The sequence below is a fragment of the Hippoglossus stenolepis genome, chromosome 18 (genome assembly GCF_022539355.2).
Source record: "Hippoglossus stenolepis isolate QCI-W04-F060 chromosome 18, HSTE1.2, whole genome shotgun sequence".
Lineage (NCBI taxonomy): Eukaryota > Metazoa > Chordata > Actinopteri > Pleuronectiformes > Pleuronectidae > Hippoglossus > Hippoglossus stenolepis.
In genome coordinates this window covers 8,874,147-8,893,324 of record NC_061500.1, presented here as the reverse complement: position 1 = coordinate 8,893,324, position 19,178 = coordinate 8,874,147, and the positions used below count along the sequence as shown (strand labels likewise).

Sequence of the window (19,178 nt, the reverse complement as noted above, 5' to 3'; positions counted from 1 at the left end):
CGTGGGGGTGGGGGGGGGGGAGACGCTCTTTCTCCGAGGACATATCTCTCTGATTCGACGTGAAGTCTTTGCACCAAGCGACACAGGGGTGGGGTGGGGGGGGGGTTGTTTTTCTGTCTCGAAACGATGCATGTTTTTATAGGAAGTTAAAATAAACAGATAAACGCGGCAGAGAGCTTCGTTATGAGGAAGGACGCGTCAACAAGCGCCTGTCAAAGTGTCGCTCGCTTGGCTGACGCGCCCTGGCAACGGCGGTAATCCGAGAGCTCTGGCCGGTTGCCATGGTGTTGCAGAACCCCCACACCGCCATATAAGGTCACCAGGAACCCTGTCCCTCCTCCTCCTCCTCCTCCATGGTAACAGCAGCAGCCCTTTAGATTTCTATCTGCGTGATAAACAACCATCGGGGCTGCAACGAGCTTCAGCGCCTGCTTCCCCCCTCCCTCTCTCTCTCTCTCGCTCTTTCGCTCTCTCTCTTTTTGGATCACCGTCATCGAGTGTTCCAAACGCCGCAGGCCGCATCAAACTAACAAACAAGATGCGACTCTACTCTTTGTTTGCTGAAGGAGCTGAAAAACAGAGGCAGGGGGACGCTTGTGTTCGCGTGCGTAAAACAGGGGTCTCTCCACGTTGTGCCTTTTACGCACGGTGCTGTGAGCGTGTGCGCAGTGCGTTTGAGGACATTAAAATCGTAGCCGGTGTCAGAGGCCTGTTTGTCTTGATCTCCTTCTCTCAGCTCCGGCTGCCAAGAGCGCGCATTCCTCCATTTGCAGGTCACGAGGCAGCTCCCCCACCCTCTCTCTTTCTCTCTCTCTTTAATCCTTCATTCCTCAAGTATGCCTGTGTTTTTGTTTTTTACTTTTTAGCTCTTACACAATGGGGACCAACTTGTGATGGTTATGTTTGCGTTACAAAGGTGAATGTTTAATACTAGTTGAGGCTTTTCTCTTCGACTTTGCTAATATGGTTATTTTTAGGCCCTGGTTTTAAAAAAAAAAGGAAAAACTCCTCCCCGGTGGGTTGCGCCATTCAGTTTTGCGCGCTGCTGACAGACTGGAATATTCCACACAGAGGATTGGCCTCTCTCGTTCAGGACAGCTGTCTCTCTGCATGCATGGCGAATAACTATTTTTTGACAATTGTTCTTTGTTCATGAATTGACAATGGGTGCTTTTACATGTTTGGATATTTTGCACAGGACAATTTTATAATCCTTTTTTTTTTAAATAGTTATTCAGGTTGACAGTTTCACCTTATGAGTCAAACAAGCACTTTTCTATTATTATTATTATTGTACAGGGATTTTTTTAAAGCATGTGCTACACAATACTTTATTGTAAAAGCATATGGGACACGGTGTGTGGCTGTTTCTCTGGATTCAGGCAGACAATGCACCTCCTCTCTGTCTTTCTTTGTATGAGCAGCCTTTTATTCTGACGGATTGTTCACTGAATCCAACCAGGTATCCTCTGCGCTTTGTGTTTTTTGATTATTCATGGCCACACTTGCTTATTCAAGGATTTATCCATGCAGATTGCTGGTACTGTATTTGTTTTATTTACAACATCAACCTTTCTTCTTTCTAGCTCTTACATATTTGCATGTTTGTGTATTGGTAGTGTAATATTCCACAGTATGGTTTGTGCTTTAGTCTCTTTTTGCCTGGCAATACTCTCACCTGTCTGTGATTTTGAGGTGTTTAAATAAATAGAATATACACCCATTTTATGGTTTGTTGTTGTGGAAACTGAAGCAGATTGTTTTTTTTTTAAATCTTTTTGATGAATTTACACTGACACTTTAAGCTTCAAACGATATAAGGCCTGGATTTAACACAGTATTTTCCACCAGTCATGACATTGAAAGCACACCACACTAAAACCCACAGACATGGCTGTAGGAGATCTGCATGTGTTTTAAATACTTGGAAGACTATGTGTCTCTTCTTAAAATAGGCAAAGGGCAGTGTCAGCTTATCCTCTTAAAGAGACAGCTTACTCAAAAGGGTTAGGCGCTCCAACACACCAACTAAATACATCCTTTCCCGGCACTGACCGCTGAAATTTAACCTTTAGATTTGACTTTGTAGCCTACGTAGGTTTGAATTTTCCTCAGCGACTAGACTCTAGACACTGAATCTAGATTAATCTCCAAAGCATTGTTGTGCTTTCTGAATATGCACGCTCATTCTTTATGATCTGTTCTCTCCTAACACCCATGGTAGTCAACCCACATATTCCCAAATTTAAGATTAAAATGTAATTTCATTGCATACAATATGTTCAGGAGATCTCGGGGCATCCAGGTAATTGGATAAGCAGTGGTAACACAAAGGCAAGAATGAATAAAATCACACTGCATGTCCTGTTGTCTTTGATACTATCTAACCATAATTATAACATTCAACCCTATTTATAGACTGAAGCTGTGTTAAAGGGAAATCGCATTTAATGTCATATATGTCTTAGAAGTCATCTTGCTCTAAAGTAGCTTGTCTCCTTCAGCCTTCCATAAAAATAAAAAAAAAACCAGTATAGTAGTATGTGACAGTATCTCTGCATTATCTCCAACGTAATCACTTCATTTTGCTCGGTGCTGCTGGATAAGATGCCTGAACGTCACACGCTGGGACGAGAGAAAGAGAGAGAGAGAGAGAGAGAGTAGCTTGTCCTGACGCCCAATCTGTGATGTCACTGGCGTGTTCAGCTGCACGGAGTGAAAGGAGAAGTACATTTTTGCTGTAACCACGAGGATTCAAACCAATGACGTGAATGGATGCTACCATTATTTATATATAAACTAATAACGTGGTCAAATGGTGTTTTCAGAGGTATACATTCAACAAATCAAAAATTGATTATATACTATAATACACTGATATTTAATGGATTACAATTAAAGGATTTTTACCATAAAGATTCAAACATGTATATATTCAAGGGACCTGAGAGAAGTGAGGCAGCTGGTTTATGACAGCTCATATTTCGTGCTTCATCGAAGAAGAAGACGAGGGTCTGACCTGAGAGAAGTTCACAAAAGACACCAGCTCTAGCACATCTAGTACTTGTACTCTAAAAGGTACAAGACACTCATTCATCCCATTCACTGTCACCAGAGAATCTCCAGGCCCCACATGACTTCACAGTTAACCATCTGAACATACTTGCCGTGAATACGTCAACAATACTCGCTGACTTATCTCCAGCCTAAGAGGAACATTTTCAGCGTTATCGCTCATGCACACTTCTGTGGACGGAGGCAGTACTTCACATCAAGCCCCCACCCTTTCAAATGAAAGAGGAAAGCACAGGCAATAGAGGAAGTAGGTGCAGCCACACTCAGATGCTGCTGCATTATTCATACCCCAGAGATGCTGCCTCATTGAGCAGCGCGGCCACGGGACAGGGGAGAAGTGTGTAGTGGGGGGGGGGGTTGACTGGAGACAGCCTCGATGTGACAGGAACAGGAAGTGGTGAGGAGGCCGAGCTGTACCTGGTAAACCATGAGGCTCGTCTGTTCCTCTCTCATGACACAAGCCTGCAAACCATCTCAGCCTTTCCAAATAAAGATTCACCATGTGTTTAAGCTGAATTTGGAGGGAGCGTCTTCATCCCTGTCCTGACTGGCACCTGTGTGACTGGTGCTGGAGGTCGACATGACACAGAACAGTGCTGGGACTGGGAATGGCACCACAAAGAAGGGAGATGAACTCAAAATTGTGATTGTTGGAGATGGAGGCTGCGGGAAAACATCTCTTCTGCTCGTTTATGCTCGAGGAAACTTTCCAGAGGTAAGAGAGGCTGTGTCATACAGTGATAATGTCCTTTTCAAGACTAGATGCTCTTCAAAAATGTGACATAGGAAAGAATAAGTCAATACACGGCTGTACCCTAAAACCAGCATATTCTTCTTGTCTCAAAAACAGAAATATGCTCCATCAGTGTTTGAAAAATATGTCAGCACTATCTCTCTCGGAGGAAAAGAGATACAGCTCAACCTGTATGACACAGCCGGTAAGAATCACCTCCGTGTCGAACATCCATGAAGTCTCACTACATTTAACATGATGCGAAAAGACAGCGTTTTGAGGATGTTGAACAACACACTGTGTCAACTGCCTGGAGTATATATAATATATCTGTGCAGATAAAGAGCACACACACACTGACTTAGAGGTCAGCCGCTGATGTTCACTGCCGGTGTTGGAGGAATTATTTTATAGTGTCTTATCTTTTCAGATATTAAAGTTCAGGCATCTCGACACTGTGCGTTGTCTTTATCTGGTTGTTCTGAAACACAGGGACACAGAGGAAGTGGTAAAGGTCGACATTAACGTCAGAGCATCATCTGAATCATCTCTCGGGAAGTGACAAACTGGTAGAAACTACCAACAAGCTTTAGTGAAGTCAAATGTACAGAAAGTTTATAAAACTAGTCAGACTGTCAGATGGTAAGGTGTCTGATTGAATTTGAATTTGTCAGAATATAATTTTTCTGGATAAAGCTCCCCTACAATTATTTGAGGTTAAAGAAAATACATTTGGCACATAAGGGCTCAGAAAACATAGTCTTTTGTTTTATTAGTGGTTAAAAAACTAGGTAAAGACAACATTTCCACCAATTTCACAACCTGGTGGGTCTCTGTGGGACATAAAACATGAATTTCCCATTACAGATAAGTGTTTTAAAGTCGTTACATGTTCAGCAAAACCCATGACAGTGAGACTTGACACCTTATCTTAAGTATAAGAGCAGCAGGGTGCTTTACATCAGCGGAAAAAGGAAGCTGAGGCCAGGATGTGGGTTTTTATTCATCGTCTCCGACTTTGTAACACATGTTGAAGATCAGGCCGTTGCGTCCTGCACAAAATGTTCACCAATAAATTGTAACTTATCTATCAGCTAACACGTAGGTTTCATCTTCCTTTTTCTAGGACAGGAAGACTATGACAGACTGAGACCACTCTCTTATCAAGAGGCCGACCTGATCCTGATCTGCTTCGACGTGACCAACCCCACCAGCTTTGAGAATGTCCTGATAAAGGTAATCACCTCTTCAGATCATTAACGACACACAGAGTTCCACATGCAGGCAAACCGAAACAACAATGTGACCGTTCAACTGGAGTTTCAGGTTGGCTGTTCAAATTCAGTTTGTAAATGATTGTCAGAGTCTGGTGTGTTTGTGCCGGCTGCATTCTTTGAGCTATGATTAACTCATGCAGGCATGGACGTTGACCTCATGACTCCTCTCAGTACAAACAGAGGGAGAAACGCTGTCAAAGAAAGTTAAATAGAGCAGACGTACAGAATTGCATCTCAGCGTGCGAGACATTTAATTATTTCTCTTTTAACGTCAGTGGTTCCCTGAGGTGAAGCATTTCTGTCAGGACATACCGGTCATCCTGATTGGCTGCAAGACCGACCTCCGGAAGGACAAGGAGTGTTCGAGGAAGCTGATGGCCTCGAATCTGTCTCCCATCACATACTCGCAGGTAAGACAAGAAGACGTGTGCAGGCGTTGATCTGTGAAAACAGGCCTTTTCAGCCCGAGGTCACAGGATATAAACTGCCACATGATGCACCACAGCCAGAAGCTTAAACCACTTTTAACTGTACTACAGCCAAATGAATGGAAATGCACATTTATCTTTCTTTATCGCCTTACTCTCACAGGCATAGAATCTAATTGTTGGTTTTGGATGTAGGGTGAGGAGATCCGGCAGCAGATGAACGCAGAGCTCTACCTCGAGTGCTCAGCGAAGTATCAGGAGCACGTAGAGGACATTTTCAGAGAGGCCGCCAAAAAGGCTCTGGCCTACTGTCGGAAAAAAAAGAAGTGTAGGAGGAAGAAGACATGTGTGGTTTTGTGAAGTGGAAGGGACGGAGCCTCGAGGGCCCCATTCTGCAGACGAGGCCCCACAGGTGACGACTTCACAAAGACACCAAGAGATGGTTCTGTTCCTGCAAGTTGAGGCACCACTGAGTCATGAGCTCGTCTCCTTTTACCAAAAGTGATGCAACAGGAAAGACGATTTTGCAAGAAATGGCCGGGTGGAGATGCGTGCAAGTGTTACATAACTTGAAATGACTCTGGTCAATGTATTTTACTATTTTTTTTTACTTCTTTTATACAGATATTATATTTTAGTAATTTTCCAAAGAAAAAGCATTGTACGGCTTGTTTTATTGAGTGTATTTATTGGAGAAATTTGCAGTCAGCTCTTATGGAGGTTTTTACTAGGATCATTTAAATGTCTGCCCCGTTTAAATGTGGTTCGGTAGAAAACAAGCACCCTTATAAAATAGTTTTTGAAATATAATTAATGATAATGGTTCTGTAGCTTTAAATCTTGAGAAGAAAAAAGGAGGGTTAGTTCATTTTCAGTCAAATAAACATTGGGCTCGAATGTTTTCGCTCCATCAACTGAAGCTCTAATCTTTGCCAACAGTGCCCACCAGTGTTAAAAACCTGGAATGCAGAGTCGACTACAAATGCAACATTCAAATAAATAAGTTGCCTCAGGTTTGAGTGAACAAGAAACAGAAATTGCAATTACGTGTTTAATTTTAAATATTTCTTTACAAGAATGTACACAGAGAAATTGTCAACTGTCTCTCGTCACTGATCGTACTCAGGCACCAGTTACAGATTCAAGAAGATTGATGAAAACATTTGTTTAACATCGGCTACATCATAAAAACAAGGAAGTATTTCACTGTGTTGTGCATCCTGGCAGCTCATGTAACATTTTAGTCTGTAACTCGTCAATCATCAATAAAAGTGATGTGTAAATACTATGACCCTCCTCAGCAGCACTACTGTATGAAGGGGGTGTGAAAAGACAATTTAATGCAATTGTCTTTGGTTTTTCAAAATAAAAGAAGCAGGACAGTGTTTTGCTGTGACAGGCTGGAGGGAGAATAAGGCAACAGAGACCCGACACCACTACAGCTGTTCGTTTGAACCCACCGACCCCCTGACAAAAACACCCTCGAGTGCCATTTTTAAACAAGCATGAAATGTGAACCAGACACCATGACAATGAAGGAGAGTAAAAGACCATGACAATGAAGGAGAGTAAAAGACCATGACAATGAAGGAGAGTAAAAGCCATGGAATTGGCCATTAATCAATTAATTCTTATAAATATTTAATTTAGTACGTCTAGTTGAATAAAATAAAAATAATCCAGCACATGATTACTCATCAGTGTGCGTCATAGTCTCACAGTACCAGTGCTAATAGCAGCGTTTGATCATTACAGAATGAAAAGGGAACGGTAGCAGCACAGTGATGACAAATCCAAAAACTCTGCATGAACTTTGAACCTTTGTGACAAAACGTTTCCTACGCTCAAAGCTCTTCCTACACACGTAAAAATTTAGAGGGAAACACAATAGACCTACGTTTACATTACAATTTGTTAGCATTATGCTAATTACATCATAAAAATGGAACCGCTAGAGAGGCAGTCACATGAAAACCTCGCGAGAACACCAGGTTTTTATGTGTGAGCCAGAGTTTAGGGATTAGATCACACACACACACACACACACATTTATGAAAACGCTGCCTAACGGGAATAACAGTGTTGCGTTCTAACATCACACAAATTTGTTTTCAGGAAGCTGAAGGTAACTAAGGTTACCTGCTTGGGAAGTATCAGGTTTATGTTTTTTAAAGTTTAACTTATTTGACTGAGAACAAAAGTCTAGTTAAAAAAAAATAAACGAGTAACAACACTGATTAGCAGTGCAACAGCTTGATGGGGAGTTTGGGAACTACTCGTAAAAGAAATGAAGCGCAGTGCCAATTTGAACATGTCCACGTTTGACTGAGCCAAAGACAGTTTGACAGTTGCTACTTCACAGAAGTATGAAGTATGTACATAACAGACGTTAAGTCCTCAAAAGGCAAATTACAGACGGGTGATAAATTAGAGGAAAAACAGAAATGAAACCCCAATCCACAGAGAGCACATTGAGTCATTGAATGGTTTTAACGAGAATGATGTGAAACATTAGCTGTGGCCTTCACAGTCAACAGAACTGACAGCTATCACGATGAACACCAAAAGAGGGAATATATTTTTGATGAAGGGAGCGTTTTCCCTCCAGAAACTTGTAGAATCAATGCCGGGGCACACTGAAGCTGCTCTGGTGGTTGACACAATTTGCTTTTCCTTTAATTTGTCACCCATCTGTATACTGATGCTACCTGCCCTCTTTCAGTTGCATATGATTTGAACAAAGGCTCCCAGACAGACTCATACACTGACACCAACACTCAAATACAACGCATTCTTTCCACTCACTTTTTTTTTTTTTATGTATAAGATAAAGCAACAAAACGGCTCATCCTTAGAAAGGTGAACGACGCTTTGTGTTGAGACCGACTGAGCAGCGACACAAACAACGAGTCATCAGAAAGCAGAGAGCCTGATCTCCAGATACTCCGGCGGGATGCCGCTGGCGGAATCAAAGCCCGAGAGAAGCTTTGTCTTCTCCCGGCCCGATCGTACTGGGGTCAGTCTCACAAGCCATCTGTGCCTGTTGCTTCAAAGTTACTGGCCGTTTGGAAGAATTTGAGGCGTCTTGTTGAGTTTATGTCTCAGTCAGTTTTTTGCACCTTCTCCTGGTTTTTCTGGATTTTCTGGTGCACAACTTTTACCGTGGTGAGAAAATTTCCCAGGAACAGGATGAGAAACGTCAACGCCAACATAAATATCTGAAGGGAAAAAAAAAGGAGAATCTGTTTTATTTCAAGACAAGTGTGAACATGCATTTTTATAACCAGGGCCATGTCTCGATTTCCAAATGTAGCTGCGTGAGGGCATGTTGAAGCAGATGGAGGTAAAACAGAGTTCACTTGAATAAAGTCGCTGTGTTCAGAAATCAAGTCCCTGATGTCCACACGAGGACCCAAATGTGTGGTGTCCTTTCGAGTCTTGATATTTAACCAATGGTTTCAGGTTTCATTTGTCATTTGGAGGTGCCAATGCGATCCTTACCTGCCACTCTTTACAGTCTTCATGTCCTGCCAAGCGAAACAGGGTCACCGAGTTGTACAGCTGCCAAAACTGCGAAAGGAACAGGAGGCACCGTCATTTATAATGTTTCTGCACACTTAGCTGCACAAGAAAATATTCCTTTTATCTGCATCTTTCTCCTTATCCAATCCAAAAAATACTTTGTTGAACTACACGCTCTTAAAACACACATTTTTATGCAGTTCATACAAATCAAACAACAAATACAGGTGTAAAATATGTTTTACCCCTTCTTTCTGATTTAAAACTAAAGCGATTAAGCTGTGGTTTGATCTTAAACAAAAGAAAATAAATATAAGAGAGGGTTTGACTTACATGGCCAAAAAAGAGGAATGGCAAAAGAAACGTGAGGCCTCTCCACATCCAGGACTGGAATCCCTCTGCAGAGACACAGAACAATTGTAACAGTGACCTCGGCACAACCAGGCACAGATGATCCCTGTGCTCTCTCTCTGACCTTAGAGCAGCAAACTCAACGAGTCCTCACTCACTCAAGATCGTGCGACATCTTTTGTGTGGCAACAACTGTCTCCATCTCTCACCTTTACCCTATTTCCGCCCCCCAGACGCCACGTTCCAGATGGCTCAAGAGTTCAAACGATTTAAAAATGACAACCACCCAAAATAGCTGCCAACTCACCCACTGTGAGGTCCAGCTGATTCCTCTCTCCCAGAGCTCGCAGCCGGTATAAGCAGCCGCTCTGGTAGTAATACTGGAGGAACTGAACGAAGCCTGGGGGACAAAGGGATGAAACGCAGAGGATTGAATTTGTGTCTCAAATCGCCACCAGTTACCTTCCCCCGTAAAATAAAAGTAAAAAACAGTAAGTAGAAGTTCGTGATGAGAAGCTGTACACTATAATGCTTTTATTAGCTTAAAACAAAAGAAAACAACTAAAAGAGCAGCACTATCTCAGTTTAGGCTGAATTTGACAGTTCTTTAACTTAAACCATCCAAACCATAACCACACAGACCGTTCACATTACACATTATGAGTCTGCATGTGATGTACTGAGCAGTGACTGTAACCACTAGTGTGGGACATGACTTCCCTATTCTAGTGAAACAGAAGATTCAACCAAACTTTTGTGTTATTGACAGTAGTGGTAGAATATCTGTGCTAAATCATTGTTTCTCTGCAGAGTCATAGTATGATTCCTGCTAAAGTCTAACCTGGGCCATTATATCTTTATTATATGACATCTAGATTGTGTCTGACTGACTTTTCAAGAGTCTGTTGACATTACAGCTACTAGTAAGAAGAGGTCTGCTAAATACACAGAGAAAAGTGTTTGTCAAGGACGTTTCACTGTTTCACAGAACGAAAGCATCCAACATTGGAGCATTAAATGATAAAATGCTGGGGTAAGAAGCTTAACCAAACACCATCACTAGTCTTTACAAAATTAACATTACACTTAGTTACCCAAACTTGTAAGTAAACAAAATTATAACATCAACACATTTTGTTCCAAGTGTAGCAAACAGATACAAAATTATTACTCTGATATATAGAGAAAGCAAGAAACTGGCTTCTGAACATCTGATACATGGCCCCCTCCGGCCTGTGAGGAGACACAAGGTAAAAAGAAACAGATTAAATTAATACCTACAGTCGTCTTTAGTCACTAACCTCTACATGTGTGACCTTAAGTTCATATATGATAACTCAAAACACGGACACTAATATTCTGATATTAACCTGAATAAGATAATAATCTGTCATTATGTCACAAGCATTCTCTGATGACCTTAACCTGATAAGGTCATATTCAGAAGATTTGATTGAATAAATAGATTCATTATGTGGAATATTTTTAATCTTAGTTGCATTATGGACACATGTATATGTCGTAATCCCATTATATTGTCCTATTCGAGTTTTCAAAGCATTTCGTGACATCGACATACAGCAGTTACCAACTGAGTGTAAGCAAGAACAAGGAGGTGATGTTGTTGTAAATCATAAGACAATGCGAGTAACACGTTAAGAGGAATGTGTAAAAAAAAATAAAGTCAAAGACATAAACTCACCAGGTCAGCATTACACCAGACAGAAAGGTGGACACATAATGGTGAGACACCCACCAACCTTTGATTCTGAGTGAGGAGATGAAAAAAAAAAAAAAGAAAAAAAGACAAGAACATATGTTAAATTGTAACTCTGGAATTCAGCAAGCACTTCTTCAAATTACTAAATCATATCGATGTGGAGCAATCGTACACTTTACTTTCAACTAAATAGAAATAAATCAAAAAAAGATTAAGTGTCCTGCTGGTTTACACGACAGTTTCCACCGACTGCAGAGTGACTGGACTGATGCCGCAACACACCTGGAGCCATTGCTCATGAGGATGCTTTCCCTTATGGTCAATGTGCAGTAGTACCACACCAGCAAAAAGTTGAAGATTTCATCAGTGACACTAAACAAAAAACAGAGAAAATGAAATAGTGAGCAACTCTGTCGACATCGACAGCAGTAACGCTTTAGGACGATGAGAAACATCTTACCGATAGTTGAGAAAGAAGAGGCAGGTTATGGCTCCGAACATCAGGATTATTGTCATGTAAAGCTTGAACTTCTCGTACTCGTCTTTGTAGGCAAATCTATGTAAATAAACAGAAGACAAGTCGACAATGAGCGGCGCAGATCAAACACACACAAATCCAGAGTCCGTGACCGATCACTTTACATACTTTGCCTGGTTGCTGAGAAGTGTTACGTTCACGTTGCCCAGGACCAAATTGAGGTACAGTCTAGACACAAAAGAAGGCAACAATATAAATAGAAATACATTTGAGAAACTAAAAGTGACAGAGAGGAAATGGCAACATGAAGAAATACTGACCCGTTCCTCTTCGGCAAATATGCCTCCATATCAAAAAAGACATTTTCCTTATCTTTGATTTGTGTTTTGATGTCCGTGATCAACTTCAGTTCTATCTCGTCACACGTTTTCGCACATCTGTAAAGAAAAGACAAGATGGTCAGTATAATACTACTAGTGACCTTTACACAGCTCTTATCTTAACCCAAGTTGTTTTACACAGAGCAGTAAATTGAAACAAAGCAACAGTTAAAACATTTACAGTATTTTGCACTGTAGTCCGAATAAAAACAAATGCCATGTCACCGCAAAAAGTTCCAGTAATTAACATGAAGGAAATCCCCCAAAAAATTGTAATGGTCAATAAAGATTTATTAGGCAATATGGACGGTCACTAAAATTAGGAATAGCTCTTTATTTTAAGAAGAGAATTAAAAAGGAGGTCACCGATTCTGCTGACCTGATTTACTCAGGCAGCTCGTTCCAGAGTTTCAAGATTGACTGCATCTTTCTCCATCTATCAAATACCAGAGCAGTGCCCATACTAAACCCGCCTGTTTTGGAATGAGCCGTTTTCTTGGCCTGGGTAATGCCGGTTGCAGCTTTCTTTCTGAAACGGTTATAGTGACCTGCAGTAATTGAGCCGCGGCAAGTAAAAAAAAACGTCCGCAGGACTCAATCTGCAGGACCCTAAAGCCACCGCTGCTGCACAAAGATCTGTTCACCCGTTTATTCAAAGTTCAGGGAACCACGACCTGGAGAATCAGTTGCCGTTGCCGGGAACGGGCCCACATCATTTATTTTGACATGGCATGTGTATTGTTGAGTGTGAAGCCAATAGGATTTGAGATATGCAAGCCACAGACAGATTTCTGGACATACAAGATATTTATGTGTCAAAAGGAGTTATGATAATTCTGCGTGTAACAGAACTAAAAAGCAGCTGGAAGAACATTAATTTACAAAAAGGGACAATGAACAAATATTGTTCAGTTGGAAAAATCATGAACCTTTCCTCTACTACTTGTTATTTCGTACATGGTGATTGTGAACGGTAATAAACTTGCTTCTTAACCTTGAATTGGGCGCACAACCATTTTCTTGAATGAAATAGTTACACAAACTAGCTGATGATCTAGACAGTGATGCATCTATAGACTAACAGTAAAAAACAAACATGCAGTGTTCTACAGTTCCGGTTATGGGAATACTTACTTGCTCAAGCTGTATCTCAGGTCCTTCAGGCCTTTTCTCTGTTTACTGATGGAGCTGCTGCACGTTGTCTGAAGATTGGTGAGCTCCTCAAGTTTGTGTCTGTATACTTTGTGACTTTCCTGGGGAACAAACAAATGCACAAAGTGAACAAAAGGAAATCTGTAAGACGAGGAACGTCTGCGGACTGAGAAATGGACAATAAGTAATCAAATTAATAGAAAAGCAGTAACAAGCGCACACACACACAGTTTATCTTAACCTCATCTTAAAATCTTTGCCAAGCTTCAAATATTCAGTCAACACTGAAAAGCTCCTGGTGAATAGAGATTGAGCAGAGATGGAAATGCTTCATGCTGTGAAAATCTTGTTTATTTCTCAGTACAAACAGCCATGATTCTTATGTGGCGAAATATTAAAATGCCTGTTCACATGCATTTGTGTCTGAAGACCAGACCACAGGTTCCCAACTTTTTTCAGAGAGCCCTTGACTTCATAGTATCTCCTAAACTTATAGTCACATCTTGAAACATCTGGATGTTATTTTGTCAAACAGGACTGTCAAGAATCAAGAGACCAAAAAGGGCCATTCTTTGATAAATACTTCCACAATTATTGTTTTGTTAACATTAAAATGAGACAAGTAGCGTAAACAAATGTTTCAAATGGGTTTTAAGGGGAAATACTTCAAAAGTACACCATGTTAGAAGTACAAACTGTATTTTGTGTTATTTCTAGATCCCCAAAATGTAAAATACTGGATTACGCACCAAATAAAAACACTGGTTTCTTGAGGCTATGGACTAAATGAGCAATCACTCCTCTGCTGTAACTTTGTGCAATCCATGCTTCAACTTTGTCACACTTTGGAAAGCAGAAAGAGATCCTGACCTTTCAGGAGGAAAGGTAAACCGACAGATTGTGATCATTGTGTTTACAATAGAGGTAGATCATACGATGTCTTTTTTTCCCCTTCCCCTTAGCAGTAATGTCAACATGCACATGGCCAACTGGAGAGGGAGGCATCACTCCAGAGGTTCACTAAAGGTCAACCAAACCAGTTTAAAAACCAGAACCACACACACAGAGTTTGGGGACTTTACCCTGACAAGCTGCAAATGTTAAGATGTCAAAATGTGGAGGGCTGCAGGAGACTGCGAGTGAGAGACAGGTGGATAATGTGACTTCCGTTATTCACCAACACATCTGAGTTTCTCTGGAGCAAATCCCTGGAGAGCTTGACAGTCACCTCCATCATGTCTCCCAGCGGAGAAGCTCCAGATTTTTGTATCATCATGATAGCATCGCCGATCCATGTCTCAGATGTGTGATGCTGCCATGAGGAGAGGACTCTCTCTCTTTGGGCTTTGCTGCTTCAAAGTAAAACAGATCCTACCCTGCTTGTGCTGTTTTCAAGTTAGCCTGCTAGCTAACCTGAGCTAGCTTGGCAAGGCTGCACAGTGCTGCGTTCAGGGACCACAATATAATTTACTCAAGCAAAAAAAACAATAGCCAACACGTGCACTTCACCACCTGTAACGTGGGACTTCTGTAGGAACAATCTACAGTCACCAGTGTCCACAGTGCTGCGGTGTGGGGCTAGCTAACTTACAGTAGCTGCTTATTAGCCTCATCTCACTCGAGCAGCAAGAACAAGCAACCTGCTGCTAACGCTAGCTGCTAAATCACTCTCTCTGCTCTGGGATGTTACAGCAACAGACGCGAAGTGAAATATAAGATGCATCAAAGCTAACAACAGTAGCTTTAGCTCGGAGCTGCGAATGAATGGCGATCAGGGGAACGCTCCAGCCCAAGTAGCGGAGCCCCTCTGCGCACAGTTAGCACCAATCCACGACCATCTTCAGCCACTAAATCTACCGGGGTCGGTGTTGCACCCCCTCGAAGGGTTTCTCCATCACCTGCAGTTGTTGGTGCTCCTCGTCTATTTCCTCCCACTCCGTCTGGAACTTGGGTTTGGACATGGCGCTGCAGCCGCTGAGGTGGCGGGGAGGACGGGATGCTTCTCTCCGGGTCACTCGAGCAGAAGCTGCTTTAAATGGACTGCAAGGAGCATGCGCACATCACACACCACGGCCACACGTTTAAACTTCAATAAAATGAACATATAACAATTTATCAAGCATCAGCTCAACCTGCAAGACGCGGTTAAATGTGATTTTAAAATAGCTCTTAATATAATTTATTTTTAGTTCATTTAAACTGAGCCATCCAGTAAACATCTGTGTTGCTAGGATACAACAAACACTGAGTTTAATGCTAAGTCTACGCTGCTAGCTTACTAACAGTGTTGGTTTATTCCAGAAGCTTCACGGCCTGAGTTGGTAACTTGAAGAAAGTAAACTTGAACACAACACTAAGGTACAAGTAAAACATTTTTGTGTTTTTTTGTGAGTGTTTGATTCGCTAAATTCACCTGGGTTTTAAGTTACAGTGCTGTTTGTCAGTCAGGTGAATAGCAAGTTCTAGCTAACCAGCTTCAAACTAATTATGCTAAATGTGAGTTCACGTGTATTTGTTTGCACCACATTCAACATTTAATCAGCACTGTCTTTATACAAATCAATAAATGCAATAGATATAAAATCAACTAGGGCTGTGGCCTTGTTACTTTTTGAATAAAAAACTTTTTTGTATCACTACCCTTCTAATGCACAACATGGGGCAAAAATGACCCTTATTAATGTCCTGTGTTATTTCATGCTAGTGTTTCTTTGTTATATTTTAGAAATAAAGTATTTTATCATTTAATATTCTAATTATTCATTAAATATTTAGTTTTTGATTACCACAAATCATTATTTTCCTTTCTTACTTTTTTCCTTTATAAACAAACATGAATTTTGTATTTCTATATCACTTTTACACACATGGGTCACAAATGACCCGTACAGTATGTATTCACTACGGATCACCTCCCATTCATTTCACAAAGCTGCGTTTGCACATCTGATGCATGTAAGTCTTATTTTACAATCTTTTACTAGTGAGAAAAACTAATATGTACAATACTAATTAGCTGTTAGCTAGCTAGCTGCTTTTCTGGCTATAGCTAACCATAGCTAGATCAACAAAATAAAACTGGAAATATAACAGTATATACTTAATAGACTGATTGGTATGCATTGGAAAATATGCTTTTGATTTTCTTCATCCAGAGTGTTAGTATGGCTGGTTGCAATCATTTCAGACTTATGGTTGATGAGGAAAATGAGGAGGCAATTCTTGGTCTTGATTCTGAGTCTGAAATCTCTGATGCTGAGGACCAAGACCAGGGGTCACTAACAGGCGGACCGCGGTCCGAGTCCGGACCCAGAAGCCGTCCCGTACGGACCCGGACCTACAGCCAAAACAGAAGGTTATGATTTGCTTCTATTTGTAACCGGCGCAGCTTTTGTAGTCTTTACGGTAGTGGTTTGGCGGATGAGGAAACGCACAGACCAATTGCATGCGAGTTAAGCCATCCCATGTGATACTACTCAGCCAATCAAGTCTGTGCATTCCAGGCGGTAAACATTGCGACTCTACAGTGCAGACAGATGAGAGAGTTAGAGGCAAGTTACACATGAGAAGACGGTAGAAAGAAAAAGAAAGATAGAGATACAGGTAGAGAAAACAAAGGGAGAGATACAGAGGAGTGAGCCGGAGAAAGGGAGAGAAACAGAGGAGTGAGACGGAGAAAGACTACAAAAGCTGCGCCGGTTACAAATAGAAGCAAATCATAACCTTCTGTTTTGGCTGTAGGTCCGGGTCCGTACGGGACGGCTTCTGGGTCCGGACTCGGACCGCGGTCCGCCTGTTAGTGACCCCTGTTCTACAGGATCAAGCTGGAGTTGTGGGTGTGTCTTGGAATCCAGTTCTCCTAAATGAGGAAGGCTCCTTTGATGATGTCTTCGATGTCATCAAAGCATATGCAAAGAAGACATGAGTCTTCGATGTCATCAAAGCATATGCAAAGAAGACATGAGTCTTCGATGTCATCAAAGCATATGCAAAGAAGACATGAGTCTTCGATGTCATCAAAGGAGCCTTCTCCTGAATCCTGAATGAAGAAGGAAGAATAAGCTATAAAAGAATATAGCAAAGAAACACCCAGACATGCATGAAATAAAACAGGAAATTAATACAGGTCATTTTTGACCCATGTTGTGCATTCAAATGAGGGGTTTGCATAATCAACATCTATACAGAAATCATGACTTAAAATCCCAGCGCCCCCAGATGGCAACAGGAAATGTCTTGTTTTTTGCACGTCTTACACTTTGAAGCACTCGTCCTCGTACATTGACCACAACCATCTCAAACTTTGTCAGAAGGGCCTCAAGACATTGATGATGAAGTCATATGTAAACTGTGAGTTTTCGTCCAACGCCATGTTAGTGTTCAATTTCAACAAGACGACGCGACACACAAAATTGCTGTAACTTCAGTGTACTTTGTTCAATCTCCCTCAAACTACAAGTCTGTAAGAACAGGCCCCCCTGAAGACATTCATATTGTTTTGTATGTAGTGATAGGGATAGGAACAACAGTGGCAACAGTGGCAACAGGAAGTAAGCCTCGTTTTACAACTTTAATTCGATTTACATAAAATGTTCACTGTGTGGTCTGTACTTGATGGCACTGACCGTAATGTGTGATTAGTGGGCGTGGCGCTAACAGTTTTTTTATGTTGTAGGATTTTCAGCAAGCTGCCTCCAGCCATGCCGTTTGTCAAAGCATCTCAGAAAACACTGTCACTTTCGAAACTGTTGGATGTGAAGTCACAGAAATGTGGACTGCGGCACACAGTTTTCTCGGCCAATGGGAATGAATACACTGGGGAGTGGCAGGACAACAAGAAGCACGGTTAGATACTGTGTTGTGTTAGTGAATGTTTGGTTGTGGTTCATTATATAGGTTGATTACACCACAGTTAAAATGTTTATGCATGTTGATCTTTTTAAGGAACAGGAATTCAAGTTTGGAAGAAGTCTGGTGCTATTTATGATGGAGAGTGGAGATTTGGAAAACAGGATGGATATGGCACTTACAGTGTACTGCAGCCAGAAACAAAGAAGTATGAAAGGAAGTACTTTGGAGGGTGGAAAAATGGAACGAAGCATGTGCGTATCTGATATACAGCCATATATGCACATGATAACTAAGTGTAATTACACTCTGTGATATATTTTGTGTCACTTTCTATCCCTCAGGGGTATGGGAAATACTTGTATAGTAATTCTGCTGTTTATGACGGGGAGTGGAGTGAGGACCATCGGAGTGGCTGGGGGAGAATGTATTATGAGAATGGAGATGTCTACGAGGGAGAATGGATGGGGGATAAGAGCCACGGACAGGGCATCATTCGATTTGGTAAGAGCAATGTGCTTTACATACACTTCAATCTAAAGCAGACTATAATTTAGTCAGTCCAGATTATATTAAAATTTTGACTTTGCAATTTTTGTCCAAGCAAATGGAAACTGGTATGAAGGCGCGTGGCAAGATGGCAAGAAGAACGGTAATGGGAAGTTCAACTATTCTGATAAAGGCCAACTTTATGAAGGCTTTTGGGTGGATGGCGTAGCAAAATGTGGGACCCTGTCGGATTTTGAAAGGGATGTAACACAAACTTCGAGCAAGTATCAAATTCCACAGGTACGATATTCTGACTGTGGCTGATTTTATTTTGAGGTTTCAACCTTGAGGATAAAAACATGAACGTACAGCTTCTTCTTTTACAGATCCACCTGGTGGATATGGAGTTGGTTTTAAGGGAAGCCCAGTCAACCTACCTTGATCACTATTGATGAACAAGAGGATCAAGAGCAAGGATAGGTAGAGGGTTCTGGCTTTCCAAAATGAAGCAAAGAGAAGTGTGTAATACCAATAAGTATTCCACACAAGTCAAACTATGATTATGCAGCATGCGTAAGGAGACAAGTGTTCTTTAAAAGAATCAAGTGTCAGGAGAATGACTTAAAGTTCACCATCCAACAGGACTGGCGCAGTTGGCTATAAAGCAAAAGGATAAACATCTGTGCAAAATATTATGTAATAAATCTACTCATAAACTTCAAATG

The 19,178-nt window shown here is 41.3% G+C and overlaps 3 protein-coding genes across 4 annotated transcripts; 2 read left to right on the top strand and 1 right to left on the bottom strand.

Annotated features, from left to right (window-relative positions):
• The first annotated feature begins 105 nt into the window (after window positions 1-105).
• On the top strand, window positions 106-6,801 carry rhof (ras homolog family member F). The gene is made up of 5 exons (XM_035185119.2): window positions 106-3,790; window positions 3,926-4,013; window positions 4,935-5,044; window positions 5,361-5,495; window positions 5,709-6,801. The coding sequence occupies exons 1-5, from the start codon at window positions 3,656-3,658 to the stop codon at window positions 5,871-5,873; spliced, it is 633 nt and encodes a 210-aa protein (XP_035041010.1). The 5' UTR covers window positions 106-3,655; the 3' UTR covers window positions 5,874-6,801.
• Window positions 6,551-15,172, bottom strand: tmem120b (transmembrane protein 120B). The gene is made up of 12 exons (XM_035185115.2): window positions 15,015-15,172; window positions 13,099-13,217; window positions 11,905-12,021; window positions 11,753-11,812; window positions 11,567-11,662; window positions 11,389-11,478; window positions 11,089-11,154; window positions 10,558-10,619; window positions 9,694-9,786; window positions 9,369-9,433; window positions 9,015-9,083; window positions 6,551-8,731 (listed from the first exon to the last, which is right to left on the bottom strand). The coding sequence occupies exons 1-12, from the start codon at window positions 15,075-15,077 to the stop codon at window positions 8,615-8,617; spliced, it is 1,017 nt and encodes a 338-aa protein (XP_035041006.1). The 5' UTR covers window positions 15,078-15,172; the 3' UTR covers window positions 6,551-8,614.
• Window positions 15,173-15,345: 173 nt separating this feature from the next.
• Window positions 15,346-19,176, top strand: morn3 (MORN repeat containing 3). 2 transcript variants are annotated; one of them, XM_035185117.2, is made up of 6 exons: window positions 15,346-15,474; window positions 17,792-17,961; window positions 18,067-18,218; window positions 18,309-18,468; window positions 18,569-18,753; window positions 18,840-19,176. In XM_035185117.2, the coding sequence occupies exons 2-6, from the start codon at window positions 17,817-17,819 to the stop codon at window positions 18,903-18,905; spliced, it is 708 nt and encodes a 235-aa protein (XP_035041008.1). In that variant the 5' UTR covers window positions 15,346-15,474; window positions 17,792-17,816; the 3' UTR covers window positions 18,906-19,176. The 2 variants fall into 2 exon arrangements, with proteins under 2 accessions (XP_035041008.1, XP_035041007.1); XM_035185116.2 differs by having other exon boundaries at window positions 18,061-18,218.
• Window positions 19,177-19,178: the final 2 nt, after the last annotated feature.

Coding starts and splice junctions, on each gene's coding strand:
- rhof (XM_035185119.2), top strand. CDS start 3,656: ATGACACAGAACAGTGCTGGGACTGGGAATGGCACCACAAAGAAGGGA. Junction 5,045..5,360: donor TTGAGAATGTCCTGATAAAG/GTAATCACCTCT, acceptor TTTTAACGTCAG/TGGTTCCCTGAGGTGAAGCA. Junction 5,496..5,708: donor CTCCCATCACATACTCGCAG/GTAAGACAAGAA, acceptor TTTTGGATGTAG/GGTGAGGAGATCCGGCAGCA.
- tmem120b (XM_035185115.2), bottom strand. CDS start 15,077: ATGTCCAAACCCAAGTTCCAGACGGAGTGGGAGGAAATAGACGAGGAG. Junction 13,218..15,014: donor AGGAGCACCAACAACTGCAG/GTGATGGAGAAA, acceptor TTTGTTCCCCAG/GAAAGTCACAAAGTATACAG. Junction 10,620..11,088: donor TCTGGTGTAATGCTGACCTG/GTGAGTTTATGT, acceptor GTCTCCTCACAG/GCCGGAGGGGGCCATGTATC.
- morn3 (XM_035185116.2), top strand. CDS start 17,817: ATGCCGTTTGTCAAAGCATCTCAGAAAACACTGTCACTTTCGAAACTG. Junction 17,962..18,060: donor GCAGGACAACAAGAAGCACG/GTTAGATACTGT, acceptor GATCTTTTTAAG/GAACAGGAATTCAAGTTTGG. Junction 18,219..18,308: donor GGAAAAATGGAACGAAGCAT/GTGCGTATCTGA, acceptor TCTATCCCTCAG/GGGTATGGGAAATACTTGTA.